This window comes from Cetorhinus maximus, chromosome 16 (genome assembly GCF_964194155.1).
Source record: "Cetorhinus maximus chromosome 16, sCetMax3.hap1.1, whole genome shotgun sequence".
In the NCBI taxonomy this organism is placed as follows: domain Eukaryota; kingdom Metazoa; phylum Chordata; class Chondrichthyes; order Lamniformes; family Cetorhinidae; genus Cetorhinus; species Cetorhinus maximus.
The window spans coordinates 28,634,763-28,655,534 of record NC_135894.1 but is presented as its reverse complement, the minus strand read 5'-3'; the positions used below and the strand labels follow the sequence as shown (position 1 = coordinate 28,655,534).

Below are 20,772 nucleotides of genomic sequence, written 5' to 3'. Positions count from 1 at the left end.
ATAAGCAGCCAGGAAGACCTGTCACAGCAGAGGGAGCAGCCAGTCCACGAGTGATTCTGGAAGGAAAAGTGTGTGTGTGGCAGGGCCTTTCGGAGCCTCGTTCAAGCACTCTCCCACGTACGCAGATCCTTCACGTTTCACACTCATCTCAATGTCCTGAGCATTTTGAACGCTGGCTGCTGGGGTTTGCTTTCAGTTGTCTATCTGAGCTGACCTGCATCTCTGCCCAATGACTGATCACACTCCTATGCCGCACATGATATCACCCACCATGGACTCATTTCACTTTCGATTTGGACAGCATGGCCTCATGGCCTGGTTTTATTGCATGGTGCACTCCCCTGTCTTTTACCTTCCCCCGATCACCCATTTCCTTTCCCCCATCACAGTTGACCTACGCCCCACCTTCCCCCGGCATTACCTTCCACCTCCCCTCCCCGACCTTCCAGCTACAACCCTTTCTTTCGGGGATGTCCAAGTAAATGTGCACATTCCCTTCCTCCCCAAAAATCCCACCCCCATCCACATTCACCATCCTGACCTCCTCCTACCCACTCCCAGAGTCCATGTCTGCCCCTGGGTCCCCACCAACCACCCTTGGCATCCCTTCTATCACTGCTGTCAATTTCTCACCCTCCCACCCTACTGCCTCACTCTGCCCTCGGTCATTCTCACCCTTCCTCCATACCACACCTACCCTCAGTTCGCTCCCCAGGAGGCAGACATGGACCCATCAGACCCCTCCTGTGCACATTGGCCTGCACATCCCCCCCTTCAGACCCCTTCTCCCCTTTGCACTCCTTTCACCCCAGAACCCTTGCCCCCCCAATCCTCCCAACCCCTCCAGACTACTCCCTCCCCCCGCTTAGTCCCTCCCCCTTCTTGACTCCTTCCTCCATCCTTACCTCTTCCACTATCCTTAGTTCCTCCCCTCCAAGCACTCCTTCCTTCCCCTGGACACCCTCCCCTCTCCACATCCCTTCATTCCCCCCAGACACTTCCCCTCTCTGCACCCCTTCCCTTGCATGTTCCACCACCCCCTTACACCTACTTCCCCAGTGCCATCTTCTCCCCTGTTACCCCCTCCTCCCCATTCTCCCTCCCCTCCCAACCCCGCTCTGACACCTTAATTCCCTCCTCCCAACCTCACCCCCCATCCCCCACTGACACTTCTTCCTCTCCCACCCAATCCTAGCCCTTCCTCTCCCACCCCTTCAACCATCATCCGTTGTGAGCATCAACGGTGACTTTCCAACATCCGTGAGCTGCTTCTCAGCAGAGCCATGTCCATGAGAATCCACCCAGCATGCCATGGACATTCCTCCCGTGTGCCGCTGGTGTCGGGCTCCAGCATCTTCTTCTCCTCAGACGATGTGAGTAAAGCTCTGGCGGGCAAGTCCCGACTTCTGCACGTCACAGCTGTCCGGACGTGTTCTACAATGGCGTGTTTTCCCACCGATGTGGGCGGCCGATCCAGCGGGTGGGGAACAATTCCAGCAGACAGGCCTAATAATGATATGCTGATGTATTGCAGTGAGGTTCCCGATGTCCCATGGCTGAGAACATGCCCTGCCATCAGCGGGATGAGCTGATGATCACGAACTGGTTTCACGCCATCGTGAAACCGTCGCGCCATATTGTCTGCTCAAGCCACCGAACACACCCGACGCCCGCGGGCATAGAGAATCCAGGCCTCAGTCTCAGGCTGCTCTGTGTAGTTCCTCTTCCAGCCACTGCGGCGCTGTTGCTGCAGGGACTGGAGATTGGCTGGCAGCTCTCCAAGGCGGCACTTCCTCCCGAGTGTGGGGCAGAAGATCTGCTCAACGCAATCAACACCCGTTGGAGTGTAAAATGGCAGCAGGGCTGTTGAAGTCAGCGGGGATTCTCTGGAGGCAGAGGCTGAGCTCACTCCATCCTTAAAATTTCAGGCCTATGAGTGTTATCCAAAGTGCTATTGGACGCACCCGTTAAAGAGGGATCATCTTCAACAGTAGATGTTATGGCGAGAGGAAAGGGCCATGATTTTTCATCAACAAGTCACAGAAAATGGTGCAGTGGCCCTGACGTTGCATTATGTTTCTGTAGATAAATGAAAAAGACGTGGCAAATATTTTTATGAACTCACTGTCCTTTGAAAGTGCCGCTATTTCATTTTATATAAAACCAGCATTTCTAGACCCAATAATGTACGGCAAAGCCCCTGATGTAGAAAGCATGCAGAGTGGAAAATTGCAACGCCTGCATAAAGTTTATGGAGATTACCATTGCAGTCTGGATCACCAGCTTCTTAAAATACCTGCAGCACTGATGTGTCCTGATGTGTGCAGCTCAGGTGTGTTTCAATCTTGCTGTTCTGTAGGACATTGTCACGTAAGTTGCACTTGACTTGACCAATCTATTCAATGAATAATAACTGGTGCACAGCCAAAGCACCACACATTTCATAGACCTGAAAAAGTGCTTTCACACAAGCAAGGCAAAAAATAATGGGACTGGCTCAAGTAACTGCTTAGCAAATGTACCAAGGGAGGGAAGGGCCTTCTGAGAATAACTGCCACCCCCCGCCACCCCCCACCATCGCATTTCTTTCAACCCTGGGGTCCTTGATCTGGCCGAAGGCCCATATTGGCCACTTAAGTGCTCACTGCTACTTAATATGGTGGGCCTTCCCCGAAGGAGGTTGACCTCTCATTAACATCGCTCCCAGGTTATAGAACATTAAGCAGAGGTAAACATTAACTGGCACCAGCAACTATAAGAGGAATACTGGCTGCCATGAAGCTCTATTGCTACTTTCTTTTCTCCCTTATTCTTTCATGGAATGTGGGCTTTGCTGTACAAGGCCAGCACTTATCGCCCTTGAACTGAGTGATTTGCTAGGCCATTTCAGAGGGCGGTTAAGAGTCAACCACATTGCTGTGGACCTGGAGTCACGTGTAGGCCAAACCGGCTAAGGATGGCAGATTTCCTTTCCGAAGAGGGATTAGTGAAGCAGATGGGTTTTTACAGCAATCACTGATAGTTGTCATGGTCACCATTACTGAGACTAGCTTCATGAATTGAATTTGAATTCCACCAGCAGCCATTGGTGGGATTTGAACCCACAATCCCCAGAGCATGAGCCTGGGCCTCTGGGTTGCTAGTCCAGTGACACCTTCTCCCCTTAAAAGCTACAGAAGGTAATGATTGCAGCAAGACCAGGGCAATAACTGGCACACTGGAGGGTCTGTGTGTGAATGAGTAAGGAGGTTGTTTCTGGACATCACTGTTTAATCAGTAGCAATAAGAGCAGCCTGGATAGAGGTTGATAAAGAGTGAATGAGATCTCGCCTGTAACCAGATCATGGGAGCAGGTGGGATATAAAGTTACTTAATCTTAGAATATTGCCTTACAATGGGAATTATTGCACTTTACTGTGATATTCATGCAGCATTACCATGTCTTAGGAAGGAAGTGAGGCTTTACAAAGGGCACAGAAAAGATTGACAAGAATGGTTCCAGAAGGGACTTCAGTTACAGGAATAGATTGGAGAGTTTGGGCTTGTTCTCTTTAGAGAAGAGAAGGTTGAGAAGAGATTTGATAGAGGTGTTCCTGGGCAGGATTTTTCCCTTGTCGGGCGGGTGCGTGCCCGACCCAAACGAGAGTGAAATAGTGCGCAATGACATCGGGCGAGTGCCCTGACATCATCGAGCACTCTCGCGATAATCCGCTCGGTGGGCACACGCGAGAGGCGGCAGTGCACCCGCTGACAATTATGAGGCCTATTAAGGCCCTTAATCAGTTAATTAAATTGAACTTTTCGCTGCCCGTCCAACCGTTCAGTTGGTGGTTGAGCGAATAGGGTAAGTGGCCTGTGCATTTTTAGCGAAATGCGGGGTGAAGTTTCAACCAGTGATTGAAGAAAAATAAAAACTTCTAAAACTAATTTTTAACATGTCCCTGATCATGTGACAGAGTCACATAAGGGGACGTGTTTTCCTTATTCTTTAATTCTTTGTATATTTTATCTTAAAAATCTTCAGTTCCCTGGGGCAATTCTGTGCCTTCAGGGAGCTATAACCGCGTGCACCCCTGCGCATGTACACACTTCAGCACTTGCGGTCCTCCCACATCCACCCTGGCAGCGCTGAGGCTCTCAGTGTGTGTTTCACGCTGGCTGGCTGTTAATTGGCCAGCCAGCGTGAAATTGTGGTCGGGGCCCGATCGCGGGCGGTGGTCAGCTTCGCAGCCACTTCCAGGCCCACCCACAGCGTCCGCCTGTCGAGGTAAAAATCCTGCCCATGACAGATTGAGACAGAGTAGGTAGGGAGAAACTGTCCCCCTGGCAGAAGGAGTGGACACCAGTGGCTAAATTTTCCCCCTGTCGGGGGGGAAGTTGATGGGCGGGCGTGTGCGGGCGTGTGTATGATCGGCACCCCCGATTGGAGATGCGGTGCCATTTTACGTGGGCAGGCCAATTAAGGCCCGCCCAGCATGATGCCCGCATGGAAGCGCTGTGCGCTCCCTGTGCGGGCGGGGGGGGTGGATTTTCCTAAAATCGAGAGTACGCTCTTTCGCACATGTGCACGAAAGAGTGCACTCATCTTTCTGAGGCTAAGTGCTGCCTCAGGGAGATCGGCTCAAAATGTGAAAAAGCTTAAAATAGAAAAATAAAATTTCCCTAACATGTCCCCCTCATGTGACACTGTCACATGAGTTGGGACATGTTCAGAATTTCCAAAAAAACTTTATTAAAATTTTTAAAACCCGACATGAAACCTCAACCCGCCCATGGATGAGGTTTCATGCTTTTTCTAGTTCGCGCCGGGGCTCCTGGCCTGCCTAGGTTGGATGGGCAGGTCCACTAATTACTTTAATTGCTCTGTCAACGGCCTCAATTGGCCATTGACAGGTCGGCGGGTGCGCAGCTGATTTTGCTGAGCCCCCGCCTACCTGAAAATGTAAATGGAGCATGGTGACGTCAAGAGTTCCACCCGCCCCCGCTCACCGACGGTAAAATCCAGCCCCAGTATAAGGTGTTTGGCAAAAGAGCCAAAAGCAACATGAGAAAATATTTTTTTACGGAGTAAGTGGTTAGATTCCAGAATGCACTGCCTGACAGTGTGGTGGAGGCAGGTTCAACTATGGGCTTCAAATGGAAAGTTGCTCTTGCAGAGAGCTAGGGCAGACATGATGGGCAGAATGGACTCCTTCTAGACAGTAACCATTCTATAAGTCTATGATCACAAAGAAAAATGCGCAACATTCAGCCAACTGTGCACCAAAGATGCAAAGCACCTTTTCATGATCTCGGGATGCCTCAAAGTTCATTACCAGCTTTGAAGTATTTTTTGAAGTTGTGATGCACCCCTCATTTCTTGCACATAGGTACATAGGTACCATACTGTCTTTGAGATTAACGCATATCGGTGGAATTGTGTGGAGGAACTTTAAGCCTAGATGCAACCTCAATTCTCCCTGGGTGTCCTTCATGTTAACATTTGTTGTGGTGGGAGCACTCTTCCAGTCTATAGTCAGAATGCCACTCACCTTGAGAATTAGTCAAGACAAACGACTGAATGATTGACATATGTTGAATATTTTCTTTTGAACAGGTCTCTAAACTGGTGGGCATCAAACTTTTGCAACATGATCAATGGAACTGATGGAGCGAGCTTCCACCCTTTAATAAAAAAGAATGAAATGCTTTACGTTTTCGCATCTGATATTTGCAGGTAATTGCATGAATGGAAGGTGGGGAGTGCGTACAAGTCGAGTCTGCACAGGATGAGGAGGGTGTACAAATCGAGTCTCCATAGGGTGAGGAGTGTGTACAAGTCGAGTCTCCATAGGGTGAGGAGTGTGTACAAGTCGGCTCTCCATAGGATGGGGAGTGTGTACAAGTCGGGTCTCCATAGGGTGAGGAGTGTGTACAAGTCGAGCCTCCATAGGATGAGGAGTGTGTACAAGTCGAGTCTCCATAGGATGAGGAGTGTGTACAAGTCGAGTCTCCATAGGATGAGGAGTGTGTACAAGTCGAGCCTCCACAGGATGAGGAGTGTGTACAAGTCGAGTCCGCACAGGATGAGGAGTGAGTACAAGTCGGGTCTCCATAGGGTGAGGAGTGTGTACAAGTCGAGCCCCCATAGGATGAGGAGTGTGTACAAGTCGAGTCTCCATAGGATGAGGAGTGTGTACAAGTCGAGCCTCCACAGGATGAGGAGTGTGTACAAGTCGAGTCCGCACAGGATGAGGAGTGTGTACAAGTCAAGTCTGCATAGGATGAGAAGTGTGTACTGTTATGATCCCCAGCTGAGGTTACTACTGGACAAGCCTGGTCCCAGGGTGGAACCCAGCTTGATAGATCCTGACTTTTACTTGTTTGTTTAGATACATGGAGAGGGGCTACTGAACAGAGTCAGCTAATGAACTTTTAACCAAAGCATAAAACATTTATTAAACAAGAAAAGATGAACTATATTACAATATTCCTTCATCCACAACTATACCTTTACAGAAATATACAGATTTGTAAGGATAACACAAGTTACAAAAGTTATCTTATACTTTAATGTTCGCAGTAAGTGCACAGTAAGTAAAGCAGTAAGTAAACCTATGGTCAGACACACCACACTCTGAAACCAAGAGACAAATGCCACCCCAGACAGATGCTATGGATCTCTCCTCAACTCCCCCCAGATGCTTGTTACACCGTGAGTCAACTCATCTCACTGAACTCTGTCTTTCACACGAGGGTTCCCGATCTCCAATTTCCAAGAATTTGCCTTGGAATCTCTTCCCAAACCGACCCTTTTTCTCAGATGCCTTCCGCAATGGTTTACCTCCATGGTTTCGAACTCTCCTTCTGATGTTCCTCTACTTGGGTTACCGCATACATTCAAGCTTTCTTCCATATACTCTCTCTCACTGACTCAATGGTCAACGGTACACCACTACTTCACATGCCCACAGCAAAGAGTTACAGACCCTCAGTTGTCTCTTTGGACCCTCTGACCTCTTGCAAGCTGTTCTCGCTTTAAATCTGCTTTATGCAGATTTTGTCTCTTTAAATCTGATGCTTGGCGCCTTTCTCTCTGCCCCTTATTCTTAACTTCACTTAACAGGACCTTTTTCAAGTTCATGTCCTTCCTTTGACTAGAAGGTCTGCTTGGGACTTCTCCTGTCCCACTCCGCTGGATTTTGGTGTATTTTCTTTAGCTTGGGACTGGCTATCTTGTCCCCTTTGCTCCAGAGTCTCCTGGCAGCTACTTTCAAAACCAACAGAACTTCACAGCTTCCAATGCAAGCTGCTGTTTCTAGTCTCTTCTGTGTGTCCCTGTAGGGACCCCTGTTGCTAGGCAATAGCCCAGTTTCTCTACTCTTGTTTGTTTACCTTAGCTGCAACAGTCATAAAACTCTCATTAGAAATGCAGGAACCTTTTAAATTGAAACTAAAACTCAACATAACCTTTTCTTAACAAACAGATACAGAAATACAAATCAAACTTAAAAATTGAAGCTAAAACTCATTTCTAACACCCACAACTACAAATATAACTTACTTAACCTATTTCTATTTCGTAACATTTTCCCTTTGGAGGAAACAATATGAAAACAACTAAAGGGCATGCAGAATTGGAAATCAAGAATTGTCAACAAAAATGACTGAAAGCATAAAATGACCTGGAGAAGTGCTCGTTGGTGCTATTACACAAAATATCCAGGCAAAGTGGACAGTTTGCAAAAGACCATGAAAAGCCTGTAAAGGAGTGGAATTAAATAGTTGGCAGACTATGTAAAAGAATTGAAGGGTTGGAATGAACTATGAAACTCCACAGGGAGAATATAATTGATGTTGCTCAGAAAGAAGTGGAAAAGACCGGTTTGAAATGGAATCTGGAAAAACAACAATATCATAAAAAGCTCAAAGATCGAACCAAGCAGGAATATGAAACGTTTTTGTATGAACATATGAAGCATCTCAACAACATCCTTGAAATGGCAAAAAGAGATTTTGACCAGAGAAGAAATTAGGTGTTAATGCACAAAAATGTCATTTTTACTTTGCTAAATCGAAATGAGGTTCATAAATTCCATTAATACTCCTTATTAATACTCTTTCCTTCATAAAACTACCTGGAACACAAATTGTCTCATTATCCACTATCAATGATTGATCTGCCCCTGTATCTCTCAAAATTGTGATCTGTTTACTTATTTTGTTGGGGGAGTAAGGGAACACTCCTCCCTTCGACACAAAACATCCAGACCCTCTGTTAATCTGACTTCCTTCACCAGAATTCTCTGGACTATCCTGAACCATATCCCCTTTTCCTGTATGTTCTGATGGAACACATTTCACCTGTACCACTGCTACAGTTTTAACAACCATTTCTTTTCCTGGGGATTCCATTGGCATTCCTACTACTGAAATAGGTCTACCATTTAATCTCCAGCTAACATGTTCCACCTTGTTACAATGGAAATACTTGGCTTTTGAATGTCATTTCCACCCTCAGCACACTCCTTTCTGGTCTGAGGAGACATTTCCTGGGAATTCCCAGCTGTCCCTTGTCTTCCCTGGCTACTTGCCTTCCTTTCACCTTCCCATCTTCTATCCTTCTCGGGTTTATGGGGATGACAGAAAAAGGGTTTAGATCTATGGACCAGTTCATAATCGTCTGCCATCCCCACCACCTGTCTAGCTGTTTTAACCCTCTCAAGCTTAATGTAGATCTGCCCAGGCTGTTTCCTTATGTTCCAAAATTTCTGCATGTATGCCTCAGGGACTAACTCATATGCGCTCAAAATAGTCTTTTTTACTGCATCATAATCCACCAATACCTCTTCTGAAAGTGATGCATAAACCTCATGAGCTCTACCTACCAACCTCTTCTGTAAAAGTAATGTCCAGATTTCTTTTGGCAATAGGTTTCCATAGGATGGGAAGTGTATACAAGTCAGGCCACCATAGGATGAGGACTATGTGTAAGTCGGGCCTCCATTGGATGAGGAGTGTGTACAAGTTGATTCTCCATAGGATGAGGAGAGTGTACAAGTTGAGTCTCCATAGGGTGAGGAGAGTGTACAAGTTGAGTTTCCATAGGGTGAGGAGGGTGTACAAGTCGAGTCTCCATAGGGTGAGGAGAGTGTACAAGTCGAGTCTCCATAAGGTGAGGAGAGTGTACAAGTCGAGTCTCCATAGGGTGAGGAGAGTGTACAAGTCGAGTTTCCATAGGGTGAGGAGAGTGTACAAGTCGGTCTCCATAGGATGAGGAGGGTATACAAGTCGGGTATCCATACAACAAAAAGGACATTGAGACACCAGAGAAGGAGCAAAAGCTGATTTACAGGGATAACACCAAAACAGGAAGATTATATCTATCAGGAAAGGATGAACAGATGGGGCTCTTTTTTCTAGAAATAAGAAGGCAGTGAGGTGACCTAATCGGTGACCCATTCACCCCCTCCGGTGACTCTGTATTAAATGGTTTGATCAGTAAAACATAGAGAAGATGTGTATCTCCGACTGATGCAATGTGTCAGTGTGTTAGCATAGCGCGCAGTGGTCAGTCTGCTTGTCGCCTCTTGCTTTCAGCTCTCACCGCTGGTTAGAAGTATTTGAGAAGAGAGTTGAGCACTGAAACCTCTCCCACCAGTGCATAGGCCTGAATTTTTCCCTCATCGGGCGCACGATCGGTGGGCCTGGAAGCAGATGCGAAATGTGCTTCCGCTTGTGATTGGCCCCCAACCACGATTTCTCGTTAGCCAGTCAGCGTGAAACATGCCCAGAGAAAGGCTCAGCACTGCTGGTGGGGGCGGGAAGGAGGTGGGTGCTGACATCACTGCGGGTGCTGGTGAGCGTTTCCAATGAGCTCTCTGGAGGCAGACAGCTGCCCCAGGGAGCTGCAGACCTCCAAATAATAAAAGAAAGCACAAAAGCTGCAAAAAATGTCCGTGCAGCACAACCAAGCATCTGAAAGCAGATCTCATAAAAAACACAGCCTGCAGATATTTTTAAATTTTAAATCCTAATGGAAATTTCATCCCGCCCTTAGATGAGGTTTCATCAAAAATGTAAAGCCCTCCTGGCCGATTGGCCCACCCGCCAACCGTAAGGTTGGACGGGCCATGAAAAATCGCTGACAACTGGGCCGTTAATGGGCTCAATTGCCCTTTTAATTGTCGGCAAGCGCTCTTCTGACTGTTGCCCGCCGAGCGAAAAATCACACAAGTGCGCTTTAACGTCGGGACGCTCGCCCAACGTCACCCCACGCGATTTCACACCCATTCAGGTTGGGCACAGGCTCGCCGCAGGACATAAAATCCTGGCCACAGTCTCTTCATTAGCAAGTCCTATGTAGCGTCTCCCTATGGTAAACTGGGTACCTCGTGGCTCCTCGGAGGAGTCCTGGACCCCAGACTGGCATGTGGTCACACCCTGGTGCCCACGTGCCAGACCCCCAGCTAAGGGTAAATACCCCGACTGCCTTGTGAGTGTTTTGGGAGAGAAGAAGGCTAAGGGATTAGACCTGACAGAAAATTCTGAGTGGAGCCTTATGGACAGTAATCTGTCACCTCTCAGGCACCTTTCCGGCAACTGCTGGCACAGCCAAACAGCACTGGTTTCCTCCTTTCCTTTGGCCAATACTAGCAATGCTAACAGGGGAGCCCTGATCCTTGGGTAACTCAGGGTCTCCACACTATATGCCCAGGCCTGTGCCTGGAGAGGATACCCCAGCTTCACGGTTTCCATTCCACAACACGGTAAGAAACAGCCACCGGTTAACAGCTCTCACTCGATTGATGTAGAGCATGAGCACCAGGGGTTACTTCCAATGATGGGAGAGATTATCATGGCTCACTGGGTAGCTACTACACAAGCTGGACAGCTCCAGTCAATTTAGGTGTTGTTCCACCAGGGCCTGCTTGCTTCAACGGGTGCTTGGAGTTTAGAGAGTTATCTCTTAACATTGCTGCACTGCAAATAAACTAGTCTTAACCAAAGTGGATTCCTTAAAGAGAAACACTACAAGATTTTCTGGCAAGGGAAAACTCCAGAGACCAGATGTGAGCCTGGAGTGGGGTTCGCAGTGAAAAACACTCTGCTCGCAATGATTAAACTGTCCCCACAGAAGGCTCTGAGAGACTTCTTACTCCTCGCTTGTTAACAAGTGCAGCCCAGTTAACCTCATGTGTGTCTTGTCCTGACCATCACCTCCATGCCAGATGTCAAAGGTCAATTCTTTGAGACACGTTAGTCTGCCATCAGCAGGATTCCCAGCACCGAGGGACCGTACCTTCTCAGGGATTGCAGTGCAAGGACAGGTGCCAACTACACAGCTGGGACCAGGGAATCGGCAAGATGAATGAAAATAGACAGAGGTTGCTGGGGCTATGCTGTTACCATGGATTCAGTGTGAGAAATAGCTGCTTCCAAACCATGCTGTGTCACAAGATGTCCTGGTGACATCCAAGGTCATGCCACTGGCACCAGCTCACTCTCACCATCACCAGACACACCGCCCTCAGCAGCGCCCTCATCACTCGTAGCTAACACAGCGCTGACTGTGACACTGGCCACTCCCTGGTGTGCAGCAAGGTCAGGCTTCAGCCAAGGAAACTATACTCGGAGAAGGAAGGGCATCCTTGGATCAACACTTGCTGAACTACTGACCCAGAATGGACCCAGCAGCTCCTCAACGACCCCCATCAGGCTCCTTCAGTCATCTAGGCCCAAGGCCGGAGTGGGGTGTCAAAGTGGGATCATTAGTGCAATACCATCTATAACTCTGCACTCGCTGCTTACGGGAAGAGAGATTGGAGGAATGCTGACTAGTTTGATGCTTATTGGACTGAAATGGAGCCAGTTACTGCAGCCGAGAGAGCCCTCATGAACTACAAACAAGTCCCTAGCAACCAAAACCTGAATGTTATCAGAGCTGCCAGTGACAAGTCCAAGCAGCCTGTTCGGCGCTGCTCCAGTCAGCACTGGCGAAACTCTGCAGCAGCAAACAATTTGCTGCTGAACCCAAGGATACTCGAGGGACGTATGAAGGAATTAAAAAGCAACAGGCCCAGCAGCAACCAAATCAGCCCCCATGAAGACAAAGACAGGGATGATCGTCACTGAACTGAGAAAGCAGATGGAAAGGTGGGTGCAGCACTATCTCGAACTCTACACAATGGAGAACATTGTCACTGAAGAGGCTCTCAGGCTATTCCAGACTTTCCTGTCATAGAGGAGCTGGACAGCGAGCCCACCATAGAGAGCTCAACAAGGCCATTGGCTGTCCTGCCAGTGGTAAATCCCCAGGAAATGATGGCACTCTGCCTGAAATCATCAAAAGTGGAAAACTGGCACTGCTGCAATATCTCCAGGAACTTGGGAGGGAAGATTTGTGCCTCAAGGCAGGTATGATGCAAACACAGTCACCTGTACAAAAAGAAAGTGGATCACAGTGACTGCACCAATTACCGAGACACCTTGTTACGTTTTGTGGGGAAGGTCTTTGCTCGCATTGCTCTGACCAGGTTGCAGACCCTGGCATCACACCCTGACTCTCAGTGTGGCTTCAGAGCCGGCAGGTCGACAGTTGACATGATTTTCTCACTTTGGCAGTTGCAGGATGAGTGTGATGAACAGCACAGACCGTTCTACATTGTCTTCATGGACCCTATCAGGACCTTCGATCTCATCAGCACAATCAGGTTCTTTAAGCTGCTGTGGAAAATAGGCTGCTCGCCCAGACTCCTGGGCATCATTTCTTCATTCTACGAGAACATTCACAGTTTCATCAGTTACAATGGAGCAACATCAGAGGCTTTCAAGGTCAGCGGTGGGGTAAAGCAGGGCTGTGTCCTGGTGCCAACGCTCTTTGGTATATTTTTCTCTATGCTGCTATTGGATGCTCTCAGTGACTCAAATATGGGTGTCCACCTGTACACCACAGCCGACAGCAAGCTGTTCAACTTGGGAAGACTGCGTGCCAAGTCCAAAGTGCATAACGACCTAGTCGGTGAGTTACTGTTTGCTGATGACGCCGCACTGGCATCCCACACTGACGCTCACCTGCAACAGCTTGTAGATCTGTTCTCCTGGGCCTACAAGGAGCCTGGACTGACAATCAGTGTCAGGAAGACTTGAGCCACAAGGCACAGACTCCACCTTCCATCAACACTGACAACCTCACTCTGGGGGGTCGTCAACAGCTTCACATACTTTGGATCAACATCTATCCCTCGATGCCGAAATCAGCACCAGGATTGCCAAGGCCCCAGCTGGCATGTCAAAGTTGAGAAGTCGAGTGTGGATCGAACAACAAACTTACTGAAAATACAATTCTCCGTGTGTACCAGGCTTTGTTCTCAGCTCCCACCCTTACAGGAGTGAAGCATGGAGAACTTATGCAAACCAAGATAAGCCACTGCACAGCTTCCACCTGCACTGCCTCAGATGAATATCGGGTATCTCCTGGCTGGGCAGTGTGCTGAATATGGGAGTACACCAGAGTGCAAGGATCCCAGCATGTTTCCCCTCTTGAGTCAGCTGTGACTCCATTGGCTGGGTCTTGAGAGCCGGATGGATGATGGCCGCATCCCCAGAGACATGGGCGGGAATTTTAAGTGGCCCAATGGGGCGCGCGGCCAACCCAAACTTCTGTGAAATCGCGCGACAAGGCGTCGGCCACACATCCTGATGTCATTGTGCCATTGCACCGTATCACAGTCAGTGGGTGTGCATGGGAATCAGAAGCACCACCCGCCAACAATTAAAAGGGCAATTAAGGCCATTAACAAACCAATTGTTTAGAATTTTACGCGGCCCGTGCGATTTTGGGGTTGGCGCGTGGGCCACACGGGCAGGCAGCCATCTTGTTTTTCATGCACACTCAACCTAGGGTGAACTATAAGGTGACCAGTGGCGTGGCTCTGTGAGTATGTAGGAGTTTAGGTGAGAGTTAGTTCCAGGTGCTTTTCTGACAGTTATTTACAATTTCTGTGTCTTCTGGAGGACTCTTTGGTCACAATCTTTCTTAGAGGCTTTCTACCGAATGCACCCTTCAGGGCATTAACCTGTACCACCTGTACTCTAGCTAATGGGGATTGTCTGCTCCGCTGGAGGGACCATCTCCTCCTCATCTGAGGGAGAGGGAGAGGAGGGCTGGTGTCTGCGGGCAGAGTCCCAGAGAGCGACCTGTGGGAAGAGAGGCACAGCCACACGGGGTGTAGGGCCAGCAGGAAGTCCAAGGCAGAAAGGCCCACAGAAAACGCTGCTATCCTGCAGCGAGAGTCTACAGGCAGCGCTCCAGCCACCTGGACAGGTCGGAGGTCCAGTGCCAAAGGAGGCTCCGCCCCTTTAGGGAGACCGTGACCTCCATTTGCCACATGATTGCCCCGGAGATCACTTCAAACTGTGTCAGTGGCCACCCGATGCCATTGGCTCGGAAGGTGACAGTGGCCCTGAACTTTCTCGCCTCTGGTTCCTTGCAAGGGTCAGCAGGTGATCTATGTGGTGTCTCTCGACCCTGCTGCCCACAGCTGTGTCAAGCTGGTCACTGACGCTCTGTTCAGACAGGTAACAAGCTTCATTCATTTCCAGACTGATGAAGCCAGCCAAGCTTCACTACAATTGCTGGGGTTCCCCGCATCCAGGGGATTGCAGGCATATGGCCATAAAGAGTCCAGTGGGTGAGCCGGGTGCCTTTGTCAACAGAAAGGATTTCCACTCCATCAATGTCCAAATTGTGTGCGACCACAGGTCACAGATTTTGCAGGTACACACCAGGTGTCCAGGCAGCTCTCATACTGCCTACATCCGGCGGCGCTCCCAGGTGCCAAGGCTCTTTAATGCTCCAGCTCGGTTGGATGGTTGGCTCCTGGGTGACAAAGGCTATCCCCTGAAAAGGTGGCTCATCGCGCCGCTCAAGGACAGAAGCGGAGGAGAGGTACAGTAGGAGTCAGGCCTCCACAAGGCAGTAATTGAGAGGACCATTGGGCTGTTCAAGATGAGGTTCCGCTGTCTGGACCAATCAGGGGCAGCACTGCAATATCCTCCAGAGCATGTCTCACTTATTGTCGCTGTGTGCTGCGCTCTGCACAATTTGACTCTGACCAGGGGATCCTTTTGGAGGACGAAGGCAGTGAGGCAGATCCACAGGCCACAGAGTGTGAGTTAACTGATGGGTCTGATGAGGAGCTGGAGGAGGGATCCAGGGAGACGACATGGCTGCAGAAGTGAGGAACCTTGTGGGAGGCCAGAGACCAGGGAGGCCTTGATTCTCTGTTCATTCAGCTCGGCATCCAAGGCATGGCTTGAAAGTGAGGGCAAGGGTGACGCCTCCTTTCTGAACATTCCTGTTGAGGCTGTCCTGTAAGCATTATGTCAACTAACTAGCTTGGAAATAAAGTTTGCAGCCCTTCCCCTCTTTCACAAACCACTGTCATGCCCAATACCTATGAGAAACATAAAACACATTCATGTCATGAAACATCATAACATCTTTAACTGGTGGTCATGTTTACACAATTTGAACATAGAACATGTTTTCAACTGAAGTAATATCACCCGTGACCATGCCTCGTGTTTTTGTGCCGTAAATTCCCGCTGGCGAGTGTTACATCTTGGTGCCCTCGCCACAGTGCACCACAAACTGAGCCAACACACTATTGCCCACCAACACACCCACATCTGTGCTGGTTCTTCGTGCAGGGAGCGGATGTGACCCGGGTGCATCAGTCGCTCCTCCTTGGGTGTCAAAGTGGGGGTCCTCGGGGTCAGCGGTGTGTCGTGAGGATGGTGCTTCTGAGGAAGGAACAGAATATGTCAGTTAGGGGCGTCATCACTAAGTGACTGTGCAAGTATGATGGTTGCTTTCCACAATGGACATGTGCCTCACTGAGGCATCGTGATCAGACAAGCAATAAGTACTCTGGATTTGAACTTCTCATTGGAGATGCCACGATCCTGTCCTTCTTGCACAGTCTCCCAATCTCTCATCTGCCCACTGCACTCTTCCCGCCCTCCGAGACCCCAGCCTCTCCGAGACCTGTGGACCTTGCTCCTCGCATTCCATGTCCAGGATGTCTGGAGAGGATCAGGATGTTGGGCACCCCATCGCCTGTCCGTGTGTGCTCCAGCACGTTATGGCTTCTCTTCTGTATGGACTGTTACAGCCACAGCTGATGTTATTCACTGAGCAAGCCAAATCTCAGAGGGAAACCTGTTTTACTGATCATAACCCTTTCTGTTGTACTTTGAAAATGAGGGAAAGAACTACTGACCCTAGAAGCATCGAATCCCAGTAACGCTTTTAGGATTTTAAAATTAAAAGAATTATTAACAAGAAGAAAAAAAACTTTGGCACATAAGATTAAAGTTACATAGTTAAACATTTTTTACAAAGTGTCCCCTAAAAAACCCACTTGGTCAGAACGCACAAGTGAACTACTTGACAATAGCTCCCTTATAGATTTTTAACTATAAAAATCCAAGGCAAAAACTCTTTCCCTTTAGCAAAGGTACACCACACGATTTCTCACTCTCTGCTGTGGAAACCCAAAAGAAAGGTTCAGGAAGAGGCTGCTTTCTGAAAACAAAGATTTCTCTGGCTTGAAAACTCGATGGCTGCTTCAAATTCATAACTTTTCTCACCTTCTCCCAGCACAGATCTAGTCTCAGGACATCTCCTCCACACAGCGACCACAACTCAACAAACATCCTTCCTTAAATATCCCTTTCCCCTTTCATTTTAAATTCCATTGTTCTCAATCACCTCTTTTAACTCAACTTTTCCAAATATAGAAATCTTTCATGTTTTCCTATTGCCTCCACTTTTGGATCAAATAAAATTTAATAATCTTCCCTTTTTTACTTATGAAACCTTTGAAAGTTGTAAAAGTCTCTCAAACTCGCCTTTGAAATTTAACAGCTGAAAGTCAAATCCTGACCTATCACCTAATGCAAATTTTAAAACCCAACTTATTTATGTGAAAATCCAACTTCACCATGGACTCGCATTACAAATGCATGCATCTAGCTCCTTTACCTTTCATCTCTCAGTTCCCACAGACAAGCTGTCTTTACTAACCTTCCCCAGTTTAATTAATCACTCACGCACACACACACGCACATATATACGCACATACACACACACTCTCATATATATATATATACACACACACACACATTCGACCCTTCTTTACAGAATACCACCATATTCCCAAAATATAAAAAAAAATCAATCTTCACAGGACACAAATGCATTCATTCGAACATCCTCTACCTGCTGCACCATTCCAGCCTTGCAACGCACCCAAGGAGAGCCAGCTTGAGGTACACAAAAGGTACCCGGGCACATCTCCCACCCTTGGTAGGCGCAGGGACTTGTGCCATTTCACACTATGCATCTTACACCTCTGAGTGCCATGTATACTAACCACCCTCCAAGGCATTGTTAAGTTGCCTCCCCTTCTCCTCCACTTCTACTCCCCACCCCCCTCCCCCCCCCCCACTCCACCTGATCTTCTCGTCCCCTCCCCTCCCTCCTTTAACAGCACGATTTACCTGATTAGGCTGCACTGGTCAGAACAGAGCAATATCCTGAATTCTTCAGGATATTACATACCTGAGGCAGGGGAGGGCATGGAGGGTGTAAAGGAGGAGCAGTCAGAGTAAAATGGAGGGGGTTTTGAGGAAGGAGAGGGAGAGCAGATAGAGTGGAGGGAGAGAGGGGAGAGGGCAAGGAGGAGGGAGGGGAGGGGACAAGCGGATCAGGTGGAGTGGAGGGGAGGGGCAGAGGGAAGGGAGAAGTGGAGAAGAGTGGGAGGCAACTTAACAGCTTTGAACGAAAAAATAACTTTTAACTGTTCTTGCTTCATCCAGGTCATTCTATCTGTTGTTTGAAAAGGAGCTGGAAGTGCAAGGAATCAGCGCATATCGATTTGTCCTTCCAAAAGAGGCTTTTGAAAATGACCATCCGAGTAATCGAGGATGTTGTCCAGGGGGAATCTGCCCTATGTCAGGCATTCTAAACATCAGCATCTGCAGACAAGGTGGAGCATTGCAATACTCTTCCACTCCAGGGCACTGGCACCACAATCTGCTTTTTACACCTTTTAAAGATTGAATGGTTTAGGAATTCCCACAAGCACATAATTGTTCCCTTAGCATTGACAGAGCATTACACAGAAACAGGCCATCTGGCCCAAGTGGTCAAGCGTGGAGAGGCAAAATTGTGTCAGCCATGGCTTAATTAGTAGCGCTCCCCTGGGTCAAAAGATTATGGGTTCAAGTCCCATAAAAATCAAGACTGGCAGTCCCAGTGCAGCTCTGAGTGAGTGCTGTGCTGTCAGAGGTGCTGTCTTTCAGGTGAGACATAAACCTTGTCTGCTCGCTCAGGTAGTTGTAAAAGATCCCATGATCTTACTTTGAAGATGAGCAGTGGAGTTACCCTAATGCCCTGGCTGATACGTATTCTTCAACCAACATTACCAACCAACCAACTAAAATGGATTATCCGGTCATTTTCATATTGCTGTTTGTGGGATCTTGCTGTGTGCCTACAGGCTCATGTGCTTTCTCAGAGAAATGTAGGTTGTTAAATGGAAGGATGGCGTTTTCAAGGTGTGCATGTAGGTAATTACTGTGGGGGGGAGGGGAGCTGGCAATCTATAGTGTAAGGTATCCTATTGAAGAGTCCCTTCACCAGAGTATGTAGTGAAAGCCTAGTGAGAGAGACTTAGTTTCAGAGAATGAGGATTGTGCTGATGGCCAATGGGGGGCAGAGATGAAATGGAAAGGATAAGTGGTGAGCTGTAAGCAGTGTGCTGAGCAGTGTGATGTCTTGCTGAGGACATGGAGCTTCCAGCAGCAGCTCTGAACTTCAGTCCTGGGTATTGGATGAGGTATGTAGAACTGTCAAGCTGTCAAGTTATTTAAATATCCTGCCCTTTAAAAATTGAAAAAAAAGCTGCTTGCCTGTGTGTGAATTGAGAAAACTCTGTTCTCACAGTTTCATTGTTGGCATAACCATAAGTGCTATCATTATAGCATTGGGGGATTTAAGTTCACAGTTTTATTGACAACTCAAAGAAGTTATTAAAGACTTAGCTGTCTTTGATGGGGGGTTATGAATACAAATGTTTATTTTTATAAGGACTGAGGTACTTGAGGGAATTTAATTGTATTGAATGGGTTAGAGTGTTTTTTTAATATATAGTGAAATATGTAATAGATATTTAGATCTTTATTTTATTTCATCTCAGCATGTCACCTGAGGTCTGCCATGATGGATAATAGGTATAAGGGCAAAGGGTGGCGGGTGGGGTACCAAAGTGTTAGGAAGGTTCGGGATGATGATTAGAGTCGAGATGCTTTTCATCCACAAAAAGTCCCATATGGTCTGTGTGTCAAATGGTCTCTCCTAATCAAACTGCTACTGCCCAGCTTCATGTTCCCTGTTTATAATTGTGGGCAGGTGGGTGTTTGCATGTCTAAGCCAGACAGCTCCAGGTTGGTAGGGTTCATTAGCTTTAATTAATAGTCTGCCTAGGAGAAGGTAACTCTGATTTCCAAGCCCCTAGCTATGGGTTAACTAGTGAGGTACACATCAGCTGACAGTGTGGAAGGTCACAAATACTGCCAATGGTAGGGCAGCAATGTCAAGGGTAGATGAGGCTCTTCAGCCTCTCAGCTGCTCATCTAGGATAATGACAACTCCAAAATCAAACCTGCATCCTTTCAGCTGCTATGCTTGTGACGTACATTGTACCAGTGTAGTATCGGCTGCCTCGGACGAGGGAGTGGGAGAGGCTCTGACAAACCCCACCCACTTCAATATACTCAACGTACAGGTTGTTCAGCGAGTTCTCAACCAAAACATCAGACACACCAAGCCCTGTGACAATGGGGACAGGTAGAAGATGCTGCTGGTGGTCTTCAGTCATAAACCTGCACACAGGTAGTTTCAGGGTGATGGTCTCTCTCCACAGATCAGGGCAGATGTGGAGCTCGTATCCTCCTGAGGTGATAGAGCAGATATTTTCAGGTACAGCACTGCTCTCCTCAATCCAGGGAAGGGGAAGAGAAGGAACCCTAAACACAGCCTGTTCTCCCTGCACCTAACAGGTTACCGTACCTGGCTGGTCATCCATTCACCGCGATTGAAATATAAAAAACAAGTCATCATATGAAGCTCAGTTCATGGAATGTCAGAACACTTCTAGACAACAATATGAGGTCAAAGCGCAGGATGTCCCTCATAGCCAGAATGCTGGGCAGACACAACATCGACCTCACTGCCCTGAGTGAAACAAGGCTCACTGAGGAGTCTCAACTAGAGGAGGTTGGTACAGGCTACACATTCTACTGGACTGGCCAGTCCAAGGACCAGCGTCAATATTCAGATGTGGGCTTTTCCATTTGACCTAAACTGACAAACAAGCTCGACTCACCTCCTGTGGGGATCAGTGGTCAACTCATTGTTCTTTGTTTAAATCTTGCCAATAACCAGCATGCAACACTCCTTAATGCCTATGCTCCAACAAAGATACATACAGACGAGGTCAAAGGAGCATTCTATAATGACCTCAGCAAGATAATTAGGGGAGTACCCACCAAGACAAACTCATTACCCTTGGTGATTTCAGTGCCTGTGTGGGCACAGACTGTAATACAGGGTGAGGAGTACTCGGACAACACTGCATTGGCAGAGCCAACTCCAATGGCCAGCTCCTTCTCTCTGAACGCAGCGAGTTTGACCTAACCCTCGCAAACACAGTCTTCCAATAA

General features: G+C 48.0%; 1 protein-coding gene across 2 annotated transcripts in view; it reads left to right on the top strand.

Annotated features, from left to right (window-relative positions):
* Positions 1–20,772, top strand: part of LOC144691470 (lysosome membrane protein 2-like) — a 151,005-nt gene that overhangs the window by 105,600 nt on the left and 24,633 nt on the right. For both annotated transcript variants that reach the window (XM_078559581.1, XM_078559580.1), the window contains exons 6-7: positions 5,597–5,716; positions 17,866–18,035. In XM_078559581.1, coding sequence (XP_078415707.1) covers positions 5,597–5,716; positions 17,866–18,035 — 290 coding nt within the window. The remainder of the gene's footprint in view (positions 1–5,596; positions 5,717–17,865; positions 18,036–20,772) is intronic.